The 23,263-nt window shown below is 38.2% G+C and overlaps 1 protein-coding gene across 6 annotated transcripts in view; it reads left to right on the top strand.

Moving 5' to 3' along the window:
- The window catches only part of LOC126418892 (uncharacterized), a 277,815-nt gene that overhangs the window by 218,368 nt on the left and 36,184 nt on the right, over window positions 1–23,263 (top strand). For all 6 annotated transcript variants that reach the window (XM_050085907.1, XM_050085900.1, XM_050085902.1 and 3 more), the window contains 2 exons: window positions 9,372–9,564; window positions 12,755–13,106. In XM_050085907.1, the coding sequence (XP_049941864.1) occupies window positions 9,372–9,564; window positions 12,755–13,106 (545 nt within the window). The remainder of the gene's footprint in view (window positions 1–9,371; window positions 9,565–12,754; window positions 13,107–23,263) is intronic.

Genomic DNA, 23,263 nt, shown 5'->3' with positions numbered 1-23,263 from the left:
CACTACGCCTCTAGAGCCCTCCCTGCCCTATGTTGTGGGACACACTTTGTCTGGCTCCTCTGTCGAGACCAGTCCGGCTTGGGAGACCCTGCCAATAGCTATGCTACCACCGGCATAGCTCTCGACTTCACCGAAGCACGCAAACCCTCCCGCCCAGCACTGAAGGTGCCTACTATAAGGCGGTGTTCCCTGGGAGGGGGGATGATAACATAGAGGAAGGAAAAACTGTTGGTTGAGAATGCAGGGTCAGTAGGTTAAATGGAGATTGAGACCAGGAATTGGAACAAAGGATTTGTTGCTAAGGTAACTCGTATCAGTGTAGTTCAGAAGAGCTGGTGGTGAAAGGAAGGATTCAGATGATCTGGGTCATGAAGTATCCATTAAAACTGATGATGTTTTGCTCAACTGCATGTTGTGCCACTGGGTGGTCAACTTTTTTGTGGCCACAATTTGGTGATGGCCATTTTTTCTGGTTGACAGCTGGCTGGTTGTCATACCAACATAAAAAGTTGTGCAGTGATTGCAGCAGATTTGGTATATGACAAGCTGCATTCACAGTTGGGACACAGTAAGCCTGGGAACAGGAGTAACAATTGACAAGGGGTGAATAGAGCACCTGGGTCTTGCAAAGGAATATGACACTGTGGCAAGGGGTAGGAAGTGGGAGTGGCATAGGGATGGACCAGGACATTGTGTAGGTTGGGTGTGCAGTGGAATAACATCTCAAGAAGGGTGATAAGGATCTCAAGTAGGACATCCCTCATTCCTGAACCTGATGGTAGATAAACAAAGCCCTTGTGAAGAGTATGGTATAGTTGTTCCAGTCCAGGATGATATTGGGTGATTAGGGGTCTCTGGTTTGTAGCTGCTTCTTTGAGGTGGGGGGCAAGAATTACAGGTATGTGAGGTGTTTACAGACTAGGTTTGGGGAGGGAGGGGGTACTGCCTGTCTGTGAAGGCCTTCAGAAGACCTTCACCATACTGGTCAAGGGAGTTCTCATGATTGCAGGTACACCATTCATGGGTGGCCAGACTGTATAGGCATGTTTTTTTTTTTTTTTTTTTTTTTTTGTATGGAAGAGGTGACAGCTTTCAAAAGACTGCTACTGTTCGTTGTTTATGGCTCAAATGTGGACATAGATGTGACTGGAGCCATCAGAGAGGTGTAGGTCAACATTCATAAAGGTGGTGCATTTGGTAGAGGAGGATCATGTGAAGTAGATGGGAGAGAAGGTGTTGAGATTGTGAAGGAATGATGATAGGGTGGAGTGGCTATGAAGATATTGTCAGTGAACCAAAATTAGGCAAGGCGTTTGGGGTTTTGAGAGGCTATGGAGGCTTCCTCTAGATGGGCCACAAAAAAGTCAGATTAGGAGGGTGCCACATAGCTGCTGATAGGTATGCTGTTGTTGTTCTTGTTGTTGTGGTCTTCAGTCCTGAGACTGGTTTGATGCAGCTCTCCATGCTACTCTATCCTGTGCAAGCTTCTTTATCTCCCAGTAACTACTGCAACCTACATCCTTCTGAATCTGCTTAGTGTATTCATCTCTTGGTTTCCCTCTACGATTTTTACCCCCCACGCTGCCCTCCAATATTAAATTGGTGATCCCTTGATGCCTCAGAACATGTCCTACCAACCGATCCCTTCTCCTAGTCAAGTTGTGCCACAAATTTCTCTTCTCCCCAATCCTATTCAATACCTCCTCATTAGTTATGTGATCTACTCATCTAATCTTCAACATTCTTCTGTAGCACCACATTTCGAAAGCTTCTATTCTCTTCTTGTCCAAACTATTTATCGTCCATGTTTCGCTTCCATACATGGCTACACTCCATACAAATACTTTCAGAAACAACTTCCTGACACTTAAATCTATACTCGATGTTAACAAATTTCTCTTCTTCAGAAACGCTTTCCTTGCCATTGCCAGTCTACATTTGATATCCTCTCTACTTCGACCATCATCAGTTATTTTGCTCCCCAAATAGCAAAACTCCTTTACTACTTTAAGTGCCTCATTTCCTAATCTAATTCCCTCAGCATCACCCGACTTAATTAGACTACATTCCATTATCCTTGTTTTGCTTTTGTTGATGTTCATCTTATATCCTCCTTTCAAGACACTGTCCATTCCATTCAACTGCTCTTCCAAGTCCTTTGCTGTCTCTGACAGAATTACAATGTCATCGGCGAACCTCAAAGTTTTTATTTCTTCTCCATGAATTTTAATACCTACTCCGAATTTTTCTTTTGTTTCCTTTACTGCTTGCTCAATATACAGATTGAATAACATCGGGGAGAGGCTACAACCCTGTCTTAATCCCTTCCCAACCACTGCTTCCCTTTCATGTCCCTCGACTCTTATAACTGCCATCTGGTTTCTGTACAAATTGTAAATAGCTTTTCGCTCCCTGTATTTTACCCCTGCCACCTTTAGAATTTCAAAGAGAGTATTCCAGTCAACATTGTCAAAAGCTTTCTCTAAGTCTACAAATGCTAGAAATGTAGGTTTGCCTTTCCTTAATCTTTCTTCTAAGATAAGTCGTAAGGTCATTATTGCCTCATGTGTTCCAATATTTCTACGGAATCCAAACTAATCTTCCCCGGGGTTGGCTTCTACTAGTTTTTCCATACGTCTGTAAAGAATTTGCGTTAGTATTTTGCAGCCGTGACTTATTAAACTGATAGTTCGGTAATTTTTACATCTGTCAACACCTGCTTTCTTTGGGATTGGAATTATTATATTCTTCTTGAAGTCTGAGAGTATTTCGCCTCTCTCATATATCTTGCTCACCAGATGGTAGAGTTTTGTCAGGACTGGCTCTCCCAAGGCTGTCAGTAGTTCCAATGGAATGTTGTCTACTCCTGGGGCCTTGTTTCGACTCAGGTCTTTCAGTGCTCTGTCAAACTCTTCACGCAGTATCGTATCTCCCATTCCATCTTCATCTACCTCCTCTTCCATTTCCATAATATTGTCCTCAAGTATGTCGCCCTTGTATAGACCCTCTATATATTCCTTCCACCTTTCTGCTTTCCCTTCTTTGCTCAGAACTGGGTTTCCATCTGAGCTCTTGATATTCATACAAGTGGTTCTCTTTTCTCCAAAGGTCTCTTTAATTTTCTTGTATGCAGTATCTATCTTACCCTGGTGAGACAAGCCTCTACATCCTTACATTTGTCCTCTAGCCATCGCTGCTTAGCCATTTTGCACTTCCTATCGATCTCATTTTTGAGACGTTTTTATTCCTTTTTGCCTGCTTCATCTACTGCATTTTTATATTTTCTCCTTTCATCAATTAAGTTCAATATTTCTTCTGTTACCCAAGGATTTCTAGCAGCCCTCGTCTTTTTACCTACTTGATCCTCTGCTGCCTTCACTACTTCATCCCTCAAAGCTACCCATTCTTCTTCTACTGTATTTCTTTCCCCCATTCCTGTCAATTGTTCCCTTATGCTCTCCTTGAAACTCTGTACAACCTCTGGTTTAGTCAGTTTATCCAGGTCCCATGTCCATAAATTCCCACCTTTTTGCAGTTTCTTCAGTTTTAATCTACAGTTCATAACCAATAGATTGTGGTCAGAGTCCACATCTGCCCCTGGAAATGTCTTACAATTTAAAACCTGGTTCCTAAATCTCTGTCTTACCATTATATAATCTATCTGATACCTTCTAGTATCTCCAGGATTCTTCCATGTATACAGCCTTCTTTTATGATTCTTGAACCAAGTGTTAGCTATGATTAAGTTATACTCTGTGCAAAATTCTACCAGGCGGCTTCCTCTTTCATTTCTTCCCCCCAATCCATATTCACCTACTATGTTCCCTTCTCTCCCTTTTCCTACTACCGAATTCCAGTCACCCATGACTATTAAATTTTTGTCTCCCTTCACTTTCTGAATAATTTCTTTTATTTCATCATACATTTCTTCAATTTCTTCATCATCTGCAGAGCTAGTTGGCATATAAACTTGTACTACCGTGGTAGTCATGGGCTTCGTGTGTATCTTGGCTACAATAATGCTTTCACTATGCTGTTTGTAGTAGCTTACCCGCACTCCTATTTTTTTATTCATTGTTAAACCTACTCCTGCATTACCCCTATTTGATTTTGTATTTATAACCCTGTATTCGCCTGACCGAAAGTCTTGTTCCTCCTGCCACAGAACTTCACTAATTCCCACTATATCTAACTTTAACCTATCCATTTCCGTTTTTAGATTTTCTAACCTACCTGCCCAATTAAGGGATCTGACATTCCACGCTCCAATCCGTAGAATGCCAGTTTTCTTTCTCCTGATAGGTATGCTATGGATCTGTTTACACCTTCCCCTAAAGGACATGTACTTATTTGTGACGATGCAGTGTATGCAGAATGAGATAGTGGGTTTGAAATCTGTAGGAGGGTGGGAAAGGTAGTGTTCGATAGTAGCAAGGCCATGGGCATGAGGGATGTTGGTGTATAGGTAGGTGCATCAATAGTGATGACCAAGAATTCAGGAGGAAAATGAGCGGGGGTGGTGGAGAGTTGGTGAAGTAAGTGATTAGTATCTTTGATTTGAAAGGCTAGGTTTTGGGCAGTTGGTTGGAGGTGTTGGTCGACCAGAGCAGATATTCTTTCAGTAGGAGTGCATAGGAGTGCAATAACAAGTTCCAGGATTGTAGGGGTTTGTGGAGCATGGAGAAGGTGGGTGTGTGGGGTGTTATTGGATAAGGATGGAGGTGAACTAAGGGGAAAGGTTATGGGATGTGCCTAAGGATTTCAATTGGGATTTAGAGGTTACGTTGGGCTACAGGTATGGGATCACAATGGCAAAGCTTATAGATGGGGGAATCAGACAGTTGGCAGAATCCTTATGTCAGGTTCTTACTCGAATTCATCACAACAGGGGAGTCATTGTCTGCAAGGAGGATGATAAGCTCAGGACTCCCATGCTCACTGTGCTGAAGGTCTCACGAGGGACATCACAGACACACTTTACCCCCAAAACCTTGTCTGCAAATACATTTCCTGTGCCATATCTTCACAAATCTCTAATCCTCCCATCACCTACAAGGATCAGCTGCATGGGAGCACTCTCCTCATCACCCATATCAGCCTGGGATGGAACAGTTGAACTATATCCTTTGCCAGGGATTTGATTCTTTTATCGTCATGCCCAGATATTAGACTCATCCTACCAAAGATGTTTCCCACCCCTCCTGCCTACTCAACCTACACAACATCCTAGCTCATCCCTATGCCACTCCCATTCTCGACTTCTTGCTTCATGCCTCTTGTGGAAGGTGTAGGTAGAAGGTATTCCCAGTCCACCCACCCATCACTTCTTACTCCTGTCAAAGGTTTATCCTACCCCATCAGAGGCAGGGCCACCTGTGAAAGCAGCCAAGTCATATGGCAGATCTGTCGCAATCACAGTACAGCTTTTTATGTCCGAATCACAACCAACCAGCTGTCCACCAGAATGAATGGCCACTGCCAAACTGGCCAAATACAACATCTGGATCCTTCCTCCACCACCATCCTTTCTTAACTATGCAGATGGGAGCTATCCTTGCAATACAGCCTTCACTCCCACAACCCTCCTCATCCCAATCTCCATTAACCCACTGTCCCCACAGCCTCCACCCAACTGTTTTTTCTTCCTCTGTCCCTGTTGGAGAGCAAGACATGCTGAACACATTGTATATATTCCTTGTCAGATAATCTCAGAATATTTCACCAAGGAAAAAATAATTTATTGAAAATGTGGTGCAAATTCTATAATAAAATTATGATACTGAACATTAGATATTTATGTGAAGCTTGCAGTGAACAAAGATAATTAAAGACAAAAAATATTAAGACTACTCATTTTAATTTATACTTATTACAAATTTACCTTCAACAGGAAATAATTTCTTCTTACATCCACACTTGTTTTGAGACATGTCTGTAAAAATATAATTTGTGTGTGATTATCCTGAAAATAAAACAATGGAAAATCCAATACGGAATGTAGCAGTGTTATGAATAGGATAGTTGCTGCTCACCATATAGTAGAGGTGCTGAGTCGTTGAAAATATTTTGTTGATAAACTGAAGACACTTGTACTTATCTGCACAAGTTTCACCACAGAATGGTAGAGAGATAAACCTATAGGTAAATCGCAACCAGTGTCCACTGCAGAGTGTCCAGAGCAAATCCGACCCACACAGTAAACAAAACATAGACCAGATGGCCCTGAGAGTCAGAACATGCTAGGCAAGACATCGGCCACCTGCTGATCACTGACCTACCACACCTGGTGGGGCAGGGGCACAGCATGTATTAAATTCATGTTTCCACGTCAACTCTGACTTCAGCATCTATTCATCATATGTCTAGCCCATATAAGTGTCACCCTCCCTTCCATACTCCTAACCAGCAATTCGCCTGCCTCCCTCTGAGCCACTAGCTAGCCACCCCAACCCCTCTTCTTGACCCTTGTGTGTGTGTGTGTGTGTGTGTGTGTGTGTACACTAGCTTGAGAAAGGATTGATTCTGAAAGCTAGCAAGTTTCCTTTCTCCTTTGCGTGTGTCTGTCATCACCATAACACTTCTGCTATTTGGTGAGTGGTTTCCTTTACTCCTAATACTTACTTTTTAAAAATTCCGGGTTTTTAAAGAAGTAAATTTGATTACTACATACATGTATTTATGAGTGCAAATTATGTGTTCTGTATAATTGTGTTTGTTGATGGTATGCTATTTTGTTGTACAAGTAAAGAGAAATTACAAGAAACCAAGAAGTTGTTATCCAAGTGATCTCAAATGAAAGACTTCAATGAAGTAAAGAAATGTCTGGGGATAAATATTGAATATAATTGTGCAAAGTGCGTAATGACTCTTAGTCAGGAAAGCTTATTGAATGTCTAGTTAAGAAATATCAGATGGAATATTCAAAGTTGTACAGTACACCAACAGAAGTTAATTTGAAACTAGAACCAGCTCAAGGTGCAAGTCATGATATTATGTCCAGAAACTTGATAGGTGCTCTCGTGTGCATTAGCTCAGGAACATGGCTATATGTAAATTGCAGTGTAAACTATGGAAGTAGGTTTCAGTAATGTTATAGTGATACTTTTAAGTATACTTTCCTTGAAGTTAATCTATGAAAGAACTGAAAATATTGATTTCTTGGATTGTTTTATAGATGCAGATTGGGCAAGTGATAGTGTAGTTTGTAAGTCCGTGTCATGTTACGTAATTACACAATTTGGAAATCTAAGAAACAAGAAAGGATTATGAAATCCTCTACTTTTGCTGAGTTTGTAGCATTGTCAGAAGTAGTCATTGAGGTTAAATTAATTCTAGATATTTTGAATAGCTTTGATGCAAAATCTGATGAGCCCATGAAAGTATATGAAGAGAACTCAGGGCCAATCAGTATTGTTAGATATGGTAACTTTACTAAAAATACAAAGTACATTGAAACACTCCACCATTTCATGAATGACTGCTACATGAATGGAATTATAGATATTTGTAAAGTAAATTTGGAAAACAATGTAGCAGATATTTTACCAAGTCATTGAGCAAGGTTAATTTGTAAAATTTTGAGAAATATAATTTGATTGTGTTATAAATGCAAGGAGTAGAAGCCATTGTAAGGAGTAAAAGACATTTCAAAAATTTCTATTTCTGTGTTTCACTATTCTGTTTGGTTTGGCTTTCTTTCAATAATTTCTGTGTATGGAAAAATGTAACCTGACATGCATCACTAACATAGATGTCTATTTGAATAAAAATTAAACTGAAAAGGTGACCACTTTCTCATTTCCCTTTGTATTTGTAACATATGTCCTACAGTTAATGTTTCTGTAACTTGGTTTTGGAAGTTATATGATTAACTGACCAGCAAGACCTATACAAATTTCTTTAAAAAAAGTAGAGGAACACAGTTTACAGTTTGTGTTATTGGTCTTGAGTCCAAAGGCTGTTTGATGCAGTCTCAACACTAGTCTGACCTGTGCAAGCCTCTTCATCTCTGCTGAATTACCTACATTTGAAACTATTTACTGTGTTCAACAAGGCTTGGTCTCCCTCTGCATTGTTTACTCTCCCTCTTCCACTATCAATGAATCTTTTACTTTAGTTAAGTTGTGGTAAAATTTCTCTTCTCCCTAATTCAATTCAGTACTATATTATTAGTAATTCAGTCTAACCATTTAGTTTTTATAATTCTTTCATAGCATGACATTTCAAAAGCTTAAATTCTTTTATGAGCATGTTATTGCACACATTTCACTTCCATACAAGATACACTCCAAATAAATACCTTCAGAAGAATACTTCATAACACTTAACTTTATATTAAGTGTTAACAAAAATTTCTCTTTTTTAAAAAATCTTATGTTGCTATTGCCTGTTTGCATTTAAAATCCTTTCTACTTTTGCCATCATCATTTATGTTGTTGCCCAAATAGCACAAATTTTAGTGCCTCATTTCCTGACCTCATCCTCTGAGCACTAGCTGATTTGATTTGACTACTTTCCATTACTAATTTTTTCACTTTTTTGTTGATTTTCATCTTTAAACTTTTTTTAAAGACACTATTCCTTACATTTAACTGACTGTCCAAATCCTTTGTCATCCACGGCAGAATTATATCATTGACATAATCAAAGTTTTTATTACTTTGTTGTGGATTTTAATTCCCTTTCCACATTTCTCTTGGATTTCTTTACTGATTGCTCAATGTCACATGGACATTGATAGGCTAAAACCTTATCTCATTCCCTTCTCAACTACTGCTCCCCATTCATTTCTTCTGAAGCCATATGCTTCTGGTAAGGATATATTAAAATAAGTATGTAGTAAATTGCTATGGGTGTTTATTTCTGTAACTAGCACAACTAAAATTTAATGTAGTTGCACATAATACGAACTTTCATGAATTGTGCATTGTTGACAACAGTAAGTTGAAAAAAAGGCTGTGTTAAGGAGAAGTTATCCCACTTTGGCATCCTAATGAGAAATACTTCCTTGCAGAAGAAAGTAATGTGAGAAGTGGGGATGCCAATATAACATATGATAGACTAGAATCACATTGGTATGTAGCTACAAAGGAAATATTGACACCATACTGGCAGGATTAGAATAGAGGTAAATATATATTAATGGTCTATTGAATGATAGGCTGAATTACATCCACAAGCATGAAAGTTACATTTTATGTTACTTTTAACTACTACAAATGAGAAAAGAGCTGTGTTTTATTATTAGAGATAAAAGATTTTAACATTTACCTGCATATTCATTGTTAAATATCTTTGTTAATAATTTTATATGAAGTTGCAGACAGACTGAATGATGTATACCTAAAGGTTTTTTGTTGTTGTTTGTTTAGGGGGCAATGGATGGACAACAACTACCACCGTCTCCTGATAGTGGTTGCAGTGATTGCAGTGACTATTCCAGTGATTTCTCAGTTGGCTCCCCTTCATCTGTAATGTCAGGTGTGATTAGAACCGACACAGAGAAAGTGGTGACAATGAGTGCTCAAGTAGTTGCACAGCCCACAACTCTACATACGCAGATAGGTATGTTGACAATTGGAATACATTTTACTGTACCAAAGATGAGAGTATCAAGAGACAGCTGCTGTATAATAACCCGTCTCTGTCTTCTTGAACATGGCAATAATAACAGAAAGTGGAAATGTTAAGCACCGATACACTTCTAACATAAATAATTCTAAATTTCCTATCAGGATATCACCTAACACCATGTACTGCTGTCTTTGTTTGTACAAAGAATTGCACTGATAACAAATACATACACAGCTGGGCATTAAAATTGTTATCCCATGAAGACAGAATGCAACAAATGTCAAATTGGCCTGTGTGTACTGCATACTTGCATATTCAAGTTATCAGCAACCTCACAAAATAGGTAGGAGTAATACCATTTTAAAAACATCCATCAGCACGTGTTTTTATTTGACAGTAGCAATAGCGTGGCTTACTAAGACCGTGGTTTGTCATTTCATGATACTGCTGCTCATGTTGGTCAGGATCTCACAAATGGTATGTAAATATGATACAGAATGAATGGGTGCAGTAGGGTCATACTCAACACCATGCATGGTCTCAGGACACCTGTGTGATGACTACCAATCGAGAAGATGGACTTTTTGTTTGCTCTTCTGTGCAGTATCTAACTACATCAAATGACTTGAGTCAGGAAATTGACTTGTTTGATCAAGATGGGGATAGTGCAGTGACATCTGGTGAAGCACTGATAACAAATACATACACAGCTGGGCATTAAAATTGTTATACCATGAAGACAGAATGCAACAAATGTCAAATTGGCCTGTGTGTACTGCATACATGCATATTCAAGTTATCAGCAAGCTCACAAAATAGTTAGGAGTAATACCATTCTAAAAACATCCACCAGCACGTGTTTTTATTTTTCAACATGGCCAACATTGTTGCAGCTTTTGTGGATAATGCAATAGACAGTGGTGTGCCAAACAACATCACTGGGCGTTGGAGTGGCACTGAGCCATCTTTTTAGCTGTGTCCTGGTTCTGCATGCAGCATCATGGTTGACATATACATGTGTGGTGGTTCCAAGATGGACCTTGTCTGATTGTATTCATCACATCATACAGCCCCAGCACCTTGTGTGATGGTACGTTGTGTCGTATGGTCAGTGGCGGATACTTACAGGGGGCGCATGGGGCATGCGCTGCCCATAGCTGGGCTGCCCAAATTGCCACCCGCGCCACTCCTGCTAATCAACCCACACACTATTTGTTTGTTTTATCCATCAGTTGACTCAACTGAATTGAATTACTGAGTATCTGTACTTTCCTATGTAGCACACGCGTTTCTGTGTGGCACATAGACAGCTAACACATACGAACTATAAAAGTTGCAGCAATTTTTATTACGGTAAAAGTAAAGGTAGCTCAAGATATCTTTAGTGCCCCTCCTTGAGGTTTTTCTGTATCCACCACTGCATATAGTACACAATGCAATCATCTTTGTTTTACATAGCCAGTAATGTGGACAGCAGGCATTACATTTTGAGGTATCCATGACATATTTTAACAAGATAGTCCAAGACCACATGTTGCCCATACTGTCCTGATCTGCTGCAATGCAGAGGGTGTTTGACTATTGCCCTGGCCTGCATGCCACCCAAATCTCCCACCTGATGACAACATCTAGTCAGGGGTTGCCTAGAGGCTGGCTCATCATAACTCACCAGCCATGACCAATGATGAACTCTGGCACAGAGTTGAAGCAGCATGAAGTGATGTAGCTTGTATCTGTCATCAAAGCTCAGATTGATTTGGTGCCCAGCTGTGTTAGGTGGCAGTTCTTTGTACTTAATTTCACTTTCTGTATATGCTTGTACTGTCTACAAATTAAATAATGTATTCTTTCTACTGTAATCCATATGCACAATAGATGAAATTTTGTTATTTGCTGACTTTCCTGTAGTCTGATTAAAATTGCTTGAAAGTTGACACTTAATGCATTGGAGCTGGTTTCCCCCAATCGGAGCGCTCTGCGTCACGCCCAAACCATTCACCATTGCTGAGCTGCCACAACAATTGATCAGTTCACTTCCAATTCCTTGTCCAGAATTATTTCTTGAAGTGTTTGGATCCTGAAACACACACACACACACACACACACACACACACACACACACACACACACACACACACACGATGCTAAGGAAACACACACGTTTCATACACAGCATTAACCAAACAGTACTGTATACTTCCACACAAAATGTGATTCAGTGTCACATATACACTTATAATAATCACAGAGATTGGCTTAGATTAAATAAGCTTCGCATGATGATGTGTGAAGCTCAATTTTTGAATGCTGCAATTCATTGTTGTGACCAGAATGCTACAGTCATAAGCAAAACTTCTTAACCCAGTGTTTTGCTGTAGCTCAATCATTAGCATGTGAGCTGAATGATTAGCATGTAAGCCTGGCATGTAGAAGGTTGTAGATTCGAATCTCGGTAGTGACATTTTTTAATTTCTCTATTTTTTTGTGTATAGTTTTCTACTCATCATTTTCATCATCATATTGACTTTTTTATTTGCTCTTATTTTTCTCCCTGTCATTCTTTTTTTGTTGGAATCTACCTGTGTTGCCTGTAATTTGCAACCAAGTGTCAACAAGGACTGCTCATCAGTTGGCTCATGTAGCCAGTGTGAGGATAACATCAGGTAACCAGTGGTAGTGAGAAATTACAGTTTGTTTGTAGTACTGAAACATAATTTTTTCTGTCTTGAGTTTTCTCATACAGATTAACTTCAATCACTGGTAACAAAATTATCATGATTTTAGTTCTACAACAGATTGTTAACTGCCATTTTCTGGGATATATTGTATGTCGTGAGGCCGTAGTTAGCTTAGGGCATGAGTTTAAATTCAGGGTACGGAATGTGCTGTCTGCCACATTTCATTCATTGGTTACATAGAATCAGCTGTCATCAGAGCATCTTGCATTTCCAACATACTTCATGGCAGTGTATTCCAACATACTCTGCTTTACATATTAACAGCATTTGTGATGTGATCCACTATGCTTGTGTGTCCCATATAATTGAGTGGCACCAGTGACAGACATCAACTGTCTAGTAATTTTAATCAAGACTGTAATGCTGCAATTTTAATGGTCGGCATTTAAATTTAGATGTTATACGTGTCATGTTTCAGCAGTTTTAAATGTTCACATTTTCAGGTATTGCACCTGCCTCCATTTCACCAGTCGGCCAGACATTACAGCTTGTGGTGTTGCAGCAACGGCCAAAAACAGTAATGCCTCCACCACTACCACCACCTATGCTGCTACAGCCACAGCAACAGACACAGCCACTGGCACCCCCACCTACACCTCCACTCTCACCTCAGGTCCCACGCCCTATTTTGCCAGGTGTGAACATTCCTGATGCAATGGATGGATGCAGTGAGCCAGCCATCAACAGGATCAGGATGCCTGGTCGCATGGTAGAACAAATGAAGGACAGAGCATGGGCCATAATCTTTGCATATCCAGAAACAAAACTCACAGACAAAGATGAATATGGCAACATGTAAGCATTTATTACCTCTTTTGATGAATTTGTTTCATGATGTCAAATTATATATAAACAGGTGCATTCAAAGGATTGAGTAAATGTATCACACACTAATAGTGACTGCACCATACAATAGCCAGACAGACAAAATATAATACGGAAATAGTTACTCAACTTACAAATTATGCGATATCATAAACTATATTCAGTTGATTTTTATAACTTGTTCACTGCTCCCTGCTTCCCTTATGAGTGGCTAGCTTTCCTCATTCCATTGTTTCTATTTCACACTAGAATTATAAGTATTTTCCTACATATGTACATTTCCCTTGGACAGAAATCTGCAAGAATACACTGTAATTATGCAAAAAGAAAACATAATTGAGAAAAAGCAACTACATTCATCTAGCTGATTGACCTTGGTACACAGAAACACATAGCAACATTGAGACTTTACTAGCTTTCAAACTGCTGCTATTTCTCTACTATAACTACACACAGCCACACAGTTTGGTATCTGTGTGCACATGTGTGTGAGAATTTATAGTTAAGACAGAAAAAGAGCCTGAAAGGTAGCAAGGTGTTTGTGGTATTACATGTCTCTATATACCACAAATTTCTGTTTGAGGTGAGTGGTTGCCTTTCTCATTTTTGTTTCTTGCTTCCATTCTGTGTGTGTGTGTGTGTGTGTGTGTGTGTGTGAGAGAGAGAGAGAGAGAGAGAGAGAGAGAGAGAGAGCAACTGACATAATTGTGAAAACCTGTCTTTCTAACACCCTCACACATACAATTGGAAAATGTACATTGTATTAAATGTTTACATTTTATTCCACTATGTCAGGAATAGCTTATATTTTTCATGCATATTCATAGAGAACTCATTAACATTAAGTAGTATTAAGTCACCCATATTCTTCCTAGAACATATAGCTGAAGAGCCAAAGAAACTGGTACACCTGCCTAATATCATGCAGGGCTCTCCGTGAGTAAGCAGAAGTGCCACAGCATGACATGGCATGGACTTGACTAATGTCTGAAGTAGTACTGGAGGGAATTGACACCATGACTCCTGCATCTGTAAATTCTCACACACATGTCCACACAGATACCTAACTGTGTAGCTGTAAGAGTATGAGGGGGTTTTATCAGATTCCTGGTATTCACAGCACACTTCTGAAATGGTTGTGTGGGAAAATCTCAACTTCATTGCTACCTCGAAGATAACGTGTCCCATTGTAAATGTGTCGCCTATAACACCACGTTCAAATTCACTTAAATCTTGATAACCTGCAATTGTAGCAGCAGTAACTGATCTAACAACTGTACCAGACACTTATTGTCTTATATAGGCACTGCCGACCACAGCACCATATTCTGCCTGTTCACATACCTCTGTACTTGAATACACAGGCCTAAACCAGTTTCTTTGGCACTTCAATGTAATAATTTTTGTTTTGCATATTTATTTTTGTAGTTTGTAATTAAATTTCCTTATTTGTTGTTCTGTGTGGCCTGACAGCTTACTTGGTGGCTTACTTGATGTGACTACAGACATTTGGTGATCTAAATGATTAATGGAAAATCTCATATAAAGATGTGAAACAAATACTAACATAGAGATAGAGGGGCTGGCCAGTACTTACCTCAGCTCAGTATAGCTGATAGATACACAAAAAATAGAACCGAAAATTTACATTCCTAGCTTTCGGAACAAATGTTCCTTCATCATTAAAGTTAAAATAGTAATCATAAGAAGGAACTCCAACACATCCTTTCATCCCGCCATCCCCCTGGACTGAACCTACGTTAAACAACCTCACTCCCATTTACTCTTCAGTCTTCTCCTCTTTCCCTTTCCTCTTTAGCCATTCACACATCTTTTCATCCTACATAGTTGTGTTTATCTTCATATTATATACTTCTTTACTTCTGTATGCATCCTCTTTGGTTTGAAGCTGGCACAGTACTTACAGTAGAATATCTTTGGTTTCCCTCTGACAACCATGCCTCCATCCTTGCTACCCTCCCTGTTTTCCTTTCCTTGTTGCTTCATAACCTGGGTTGTGAGTAACTGAATCCAATTTCCCTTCTTCCCTTTGTTTCCCCTCTCTCCTCCCTGATGAAGGAACATTTGTTCTGAAAGCTAGGAATGTAAATTTTCGGTTCTGTTTTTTGTGTATCTATCAGCTGTACTGAGCTAAGTACTGGCCAGCCCCTCTATCTTTTTTAGTATTTGACTACAGACATTGTAATACCATTTTCAACATTATGTAGAAATGTAACTAAAATGTTTACTTTTTCTGCCTTTTACATTTTATCAAGGAAAAGGAACCTCTGTTCTCACAAGTTTTATAAATGGCTTTTCATCTGCTGTAATTTTTTGACCCATAAACCTAAGCTGAACTGTGACTTGAATCTGAAACTTTACCTTATGGCCCAACTCAAGAGTTTGTTTGGCAGTACCTCTTTCTTATTCTTGCAAACTCTACTGGAGCATTCACAAAGTGCTTCTGAAAAGCAGTAGGGCTTGCACAAATTAAAGGCAAGAAATGTAATATACTGTAGCTGACAACCGTAAACATCTACAAGGATGGGGAAGGGGGAGACAAGAGGGGATCTTTACCACCCCCACCCTTGAATCTCAAGCACATAGTTTTTATTTGATACAGAATTCTGGTACACTGCTGGAAGTTATTTTCTGTTATTCCGCTAAACTCTCCTTTAGCCAGCTGTAGCATTACATGGCTTATCACAATGAGACAGTACTCATTTATCTAAAAAATAGTAATTGTAGAGATATACCACGTGGATAAATTTCTATGGACACCCATGATGATACCACTAAAATATTAAAAAGAAACTTCAATACGTAACAAAAGGACAGCATTATTAGAATTGAAGGTGTCAATTTTAGTACATGTCAAGTCTGTTTGGGCAGGAGTATCTATCACAATTGAGCTAAAATCTGTAGCTGTGGTCCTCCACCTACTAACAAAGGTATATGCAGAAGTATTAGAAAAATTAACTTAAAAGAAAATCTCAGTTTTATGTGAGAGATTATTTTTTTAATGTATTTTAAGTCAGTTGCAAGAAATTATAACCACCCAACAATGAAAGTAAAATATTTGCAGTATTTGACATTCGTGTTGATATAGGATCAGTTGTGGTAACGGTTGTCACAAGTAACTTTAAAAAAAAGTAATGAAGTGTATGAGTGCAGTCAACAGTATAAGTAGACAGTTGATTTCATGTGGCTCAATGGCCAGGTGCAAGTCTTTCAATTGGACTCATTTTTGGCAACTTTTGTGTCCTTATCTGGACATTTCCTGTAGGACAGTCTCTTCTGAAACTTTACGAAATCGTATTCAGATGCTAGGCTTTTTGTTGCCACTGTACTGGGGCCAACCACAAAGATTTAAATTGAACTTACAGGTAATTCTGGCTCAAAAAACTACCTCAGATGTATCTATTTTCATTCTTTCAGACTTAAGTTAAAGATATTGTGTCCTGTGACACTCCTCTTATGACACTCCAATTATATAAATGAATCTTGTATATTCTACAACTTTAAATTTCCAACTTACTATCTCTTAGTATTTTAAACATAAATCATAAAAATAAATTAACTACTTTTGAAACGAAAGGTGAAGGCCTATATATCATCTATTGAAGAAATGCTGACATATACACAAATTAGAAATTTGTTGCTAACAGAAAATTTGAAAAAGAGAAAGGAATCTCAAAAGAAGACGACCAGACACTATTTTCTGCATGTGTAAAAACTATGAGAACCAATGGGAAACTAATTAATATTGTATGATTGATGGCCAAATACCTGCTAACATAGTGTGTTGTGTGCTGAGGTGTAAATGGTTGAGACAGTGATGCTTACCGATGTAGTAAGTATACAGATAGATAGACCAAATAAATCCATACTAGATACAGCCAGCAGAACAGTGGAAGAGGACTGCAACTGGTTCATTGTAAATAGTTTAACTCTAATCTTACAAAAACTGATAGCAATTAATTCAAGACAAATAAAAATGGCAGATACCAGAAACAGCGACCCATGTTAATATATTAAAAACACTTTATTTATGAAATTCTTAAGTATCAAGATGGATAACTAACTGAGATGGTGCCACCATTTGAATAATGTAACCCAAGAGCTCAGTTATGTCTGCTTGCTTTTAGTAATCCCTCTCATTATGCTGACCTGCATATGAGATTCTCAGTATATTTTGCATAATTTCGCTCAGTACTATGGCATAATCATATAGAGAAATGCAGCTACAGCCAAAGAATATTTCTTTTACAGAAGAATATAGTATGAAGTTGAAACTTCCTGGCAGATTAAAACAGTATTCTGGATGGGGACTCGAACCTGGGACTTAACCTTTCTTGGGCAAGTGCTCCACCAACTGAGCTACACAACCACAACTCACGACCCAATCTCACAACACGACTTTCACCAATAGCCCATCCTGTACATTCCAAATTTTGTGGAAATTCTCGCGAATACTTTGCAGGACAAGCACTGCTGGAAGAAAGGATATTGCAGACACACAGAAAATAGGATATGAAGTATTGGTGGAAGTAGAGCTGTGAGAACAGCTTGTGAATCATTCTCAGATAGCTCAGTTGCTAAAGTACTTACCAGCCATAGGCAAAGGCCCCAAGTTCAAGTCCCAGTGTGGTACTCAATTTTAATTTGCTGGGAAGTTCAAATCACTGCACACTGCTACAGAGTGAAAATTTATTCTGGAAACTACCCTTCCAGGCAGTCAATAAGTCATGAGTTGTGCTTGGATAGTTGTTGATAGAGCACTTGCCTGCGAAAGGCAAAGGTCCCAGGTTCAAGTCCCAGTTTGGCACACAGTTTAATCTGCCATGAAGTTTCAAATCAGTGCACACTCCACTTCAGAGTGAAAATTCATTCTTGTATAACATTTATAACAGAATTCTTACAGAAGCTTCTTCTGGAACTGTTTGATTCTTACACTAGCATGTCAGTACACTTATGTTCAGATGGTATTTGTGAGTAACATTAGCAGTGAGTTTAGGATGAACTATGAAATTTTCTACTGGAATACTAAAAGTAAAAATTATTTCTATAGAGTCTTTGCATCCCTGTATGGGTGTCAGAATGGAGGTTTATATTCTGATCCTGAAGTTTCTAAAATGCTGCCAGTGGAAATCAGGTGGGAAATCCCCAAAATTTCAAAAATAAAGTAAATGAGTATTGGTCACACCTAAAATTTATCATAATATTTGGACATATCACATAACTATAATGCCGATCTTAACAGGTATTGACATTGCCAGTTCAGTCAATTGACAGTTTTCTCTGAAATCAGTAAAGTTACATAAATGCTTAGTATGAGGTAGTGGATAAAAACAGCAGCTAGTAAGTTGAAGAGGAAGAGCAATAGTTTTTTCAAAAACGATGGTTTTGTATGTTGTAATTTGAGTACCCTCAGTTATAATTAGTTGATATGAAGTATCTCCATGAGCCATGAGCCTTGCTGAGTTCAGGTGGCTTGTGTCTCGATACGGATAGTCATGCCGTAGCTGCAACGACAACGGAGGGTCATGTATGCAAAGGCCAGACAAACAGGTGAGGCAGCAGCCTCTTCAGTAGCTGCGAGGACAACAGTCTGGGTGAGTGGCTTATCTGGCCTTGTAACATCAGCCAACACTTCCTTGCTGTGTTGGTACTGCAAACTGCTGAAAGCAAGGGGGGAAACTTCAGCTGTCATTTTTCCGAATGTATATAGCTCTACTGTGTGATGGCATCCTCCTGCACAAGATATTGTGGGGATAAAATGACCCCCATTTGAATTACTGGTTGGGGACTACTCAGGAGGATGTCATCACAAGGAAAAGTAAAACTGGCAGTTTATGAGCCAGGATGTGGATTGTTAGATCCCTTAATAGGGCAGGTACATTAGAAAATTTATAAAGGGAACTCAGTAGGTTGATATTATCTTGTTGAGAATGCTGTGGAACAATATGGCAAGAAACAGGATATTTGTTCAGCTTCTCTCAGATCTCCCTCCCCCTTTGCAGCGGTTCCACCTGGTTTTATTTATTTCATTGATTTTCATCAGTGTCGACGTACTGCATTGCTACACTGGCTGAAAAATGGGGTTTGTAATTTAGACACTGATTATGGTAAATAATGTAGCCAACATATGCTCAGTTGTGTTTCACTGTCTTTTTCTTTCACTTTACACAACCCCCCATATACACATTTATATGGCCAGTGCACTATTGTTTAACTTTCGATAATAGTTTAATAGTTTGCAGGCAAACCTCTGCATACTGCTACAATAGTTTCCTGTTGGACATCTATCAGCAGTAAAACCCAACCACAAAGTCCACGGTTCTTGAACAATAAACAAGTACATATGGAGCAGACATTGTCATTGTTTTTACACATGGCCTAATTGTTTAACACTTATTCCACAGTTAAGTTGAAGCATTGTTGATGTTCTAACCAATACAGGTTTCTTGTCTGAAACTTGGCCATGGACTGACTGTCTCGTGACCAAAAATCAGGCCCTTATATATCATCACAATAATAGTTACTGAAACTACACATTGTTTAAAGTTAAATTTACAGAAATTGCAGTTGGAACTTTCTTCATTCAATTAACTGAATACATCGAAAAATTGGTTATTTTAACAGTTTCTTCTACTACAAGAGATAGGCCAAATTATTTGTTAAAATCACGAAATTAACAAATATTGTTACACTAACAATACTTTTGACAAAACTGTTAATTACTTTGGAATTAATTCAGGGCTGGTTTTGCTAACATGTTTTCAAATAGAGCTAAATAGATACTTTAAGGTTACTAGTATTTCATCTTCCAAATGTTTATAATTAGTACAGAATTTATATTTGTTTATACATCAACAATAGAATTTAAGTTACAAAGCAGTTACTGATTTCACCCTGTAATGAAAGATACTCAATAGGAATAGTCAAAATCAGTTAGAAAATCAGTTACAAACCTAAAACTAAGCACAAAATTAGATCTGGTGTTATATTCTTTGAAACTGAGTGCCAACCTTTCTGTTTTATGGAAATGCAGATAATATTCACGTATGTTAATGGTAATTAGTTAAAATTGAAAAAATGAATTCTGAGGAGGCATATTCCAAAACAAGAGGGGAATTAAAATTATCCCAGCTTGCTTTGTCACACCTTATACCCCATGCAAGTAGTTCAAACAGTTTGAAGAAGACAATGAAAGAATGCATGATGAGGTAAAGAAAATTATATAGCTAGTTAAGGGCGACAAAAATTTAATTGTAATGGGCGACTGAAATTCAGTAGTAGGAAAAGAAATAAAAGGGAAAATAGTAGAAGAATTTGGACATTTGGAAAGAAAAGAAAGAGGAAACCATGTGATATGATTTTGCATAGAGAGTAATTTAATCATCACTAAGTCTTGGTTTAAGAATCAAGAATGAAGATTGTATACATGGAAGTTACCTGGGTACACTAGACACTTTCAGGTTAACTATGTAATGGTAAGATTGAGATTTGGAAACAAGATTTTCCAATGTAAGCCATTTCCAGTGGCAGATGTGGCCTCCAGTCATAATTAACTGCAAATAAAAACCGAAAGAATTACATAAAGGTAGGAAATTAAGTATATGGGACCTAGGTAAACCAAAATAAAAAGAGGGTGTTGAGAGCTTCAGATGGGAGTATAGGTGGGGAAAGGAAAGCAGTAGAAGATGAATGGGTAACTTTGAGAGATGAAATAATGAAGGCAGTAGAGGATCACATAGGTAAAAAGCCAAGGCCTAGTAGAAATCCCTGGATAACACAGGAGATATTGAATTTAATTGATAAAAGAAGAAAATATAAAAATATAGCAAATGGAGCAGGTGAAAAGGTATACAGTTGCCAAGAAAATGAGATTGTCAGAAATGTAAAATTGCTAAGCTGGAATGGCTAGAGGAGAAGTGCAAAGCTGTCGAAATATATATGAACAGGGGAAAGATGGATGCCACGTATAGGAGAATTAAAGAGACCTTCAGAGGAAAGAGAAGCAGCTGTATGAATAGCAAGAGCTCAGATGATGAGCGAATATTGAGCAAAGTTGGAAGGAGTACATAGAAGGGCTATACGAGGTAAATGAATCTGAAGCAAATAGTGGGTAAAGAGAAGAGAAAGTAAATAAAGGTAATTTGGGAAATATGAAACTGGAAAAGGAATTTGAGAGATTGCTGAAAGGCCTAAGTCAAAACAAGGCCCCTTAAGTAAACAACATTCCCTCACATTTTGCACACTGTGTGGAATGAATTTATTGTACGTTTTTAGCATTTGTAGATTTAAAAAAGCATTTGACAGTGTTGGTTGAACTACACTCTTTGAAATTTTTAGATAGCAGGTATAAAACACAGGAGTTGCAACTGTTTTTACAACTTGTACAGAAACCACACTGCAATTATGAGGTTTAACAGACACTTAGGGAAGCAATAGATGGAAACTGAAATAAACAGGACTGTGCCTATTTGTGATGTTATTGAGTCTGTATTTTGAGCAGATAGTATAGGAGACCAAGGAGAAATTCTGAAAGGAAATTGCAGTTCAGGGAGAAGCAATAAAAATGTAAGGGGCTTGTCAGTGCCATTCTAGTTCTGTCGGAGATGGTAGAGGACTTTGAAGAGCAGTTGAATGGAATACATAGTGTCTTAAAAAGAAATTATGAGATGAACATCAACTAAAATACAATGTGGGTAAATGATTGTAGTTGAATGAAATCAGGGAATTAGTTTGGTAAACGAGCCACCAAAAGTGGTAAATGAGTCTAGCTATTGTAACAGAGTCTAGCTATTGTAACAGAGTGTAGGCATATATGAGAGTGAAACATGGACTACAAGCAGTTCAGACAAGAAGAGAAGGGACGCTTTTGAAATGTGGTGCTACGGAAGAATGCTGAAGATTATATGAGTAGATTGAGTAACTAATGAAGTACTGAATCAAACTGGAGAGAAAAGAAATTTAAGGGGCAAATTGACTAAAAGAAGATGTTGGTTGATAGGACACATGCTGAGCCATCAAAGAATTGTCATTTTGGTAATGGAGGGAAGTGTGGGATGTAAAAGTTATAGAGGGAGACCTAGGCATAAATACCGTAAAAGGGTTCATATGGATGTAAGTTGCTGTAGCTGTGCAGAGATGATGAAGTTTGAGCAGGATAAGCTAGTGTGGAGAGTTGCATCAAATTAGTCTTTGCACTGAAGACCACAACAATAACATATAATTTTTTATGAATTTTTGTGCAATTTTTTTCTCTGGCTTGTATTTGTACTCTTCAATATTTCTAAGTCTGTTGTTCACATGTAATTATTGTTCCCTTCATATTATTGAAGAAATTTAAAAAAATCCATGGGGTATAGATTAAGCTGAGTCTTTAAATTTGTGTATCTGCTCTGTTGGAGTTGATGCTTCATTGTAGTTGGTAAAGAGAACTCCTGTCTCATACAGTACTGTAATTAATTTGGAATTGATAGAATAAATTATAAAAAGTGAAACATCATCTCCAACATTATATGCTCATTGCAAGTATATAGGACATCACTCTTCAGAAATTAAGTACCATAAATTGTGTTAACTTTCTTAAAGATCTGTTCCAAGATGGCCGCCGAGTAAGTGACGCCAGAAACCATTTCCAGAAAGTTAAGTGATTTAGACAGGAATATAATTTAGTTTAACGCTGACAACAAATTAAATACGTGCATTAGTGTATCGTTTAGTCTTGCCGTTAAAGGTTTGACTTTTATTTGCGTATTTTTTCAGAAAACACGAAAAGATCGTAACTTCGCGAAGTCGTGCTTAGGCTTAAATTTTGTAAACGTGTTTGTTTCTTGTTTCAAGTTAATTTAACTAGTTTCTCGGTAACAAATAAGTAAACTACCGTAAATAGCGTATAACTTCATTGTTTTAATACAGATTTCAGAAAAACAGCGTAACTTTATATCAGAAACTTGCCTATATACATTTGTTTATAGGCCTATTCTCGTAACGTTTTTGGAGAATCAAAGTTAAAGTATCTCGTTTAATTGCCCTTTTTTCATTCCATCGAGTGAAATATATAATAAATAGCGTATACCTTCATTGTTTTAAAACAGATCTCAGAAAACCAGCAG

This window comes from Schistocerca serialis, chromosome 9 (genome assembly GCF_023864345.2).
Source record: "Schistocerca serialis cubense isolate TAMUIC-IGC-003099 chromosome 9, iqSchSeri2.2, whole genome shotgun sequence".
Classification (NCBI taxonomy): domain Eukaryota; kingdom Metazoa; phylum Arthropoda; class Insecta; order Orthoptera; family Acrididae; genus Schistocerca; species Schistocerca serialis.
Note: the sequence above shows the minus strand (reverse complement) of the source record. Positions and strands in the feature narration are given on the sequence as shown.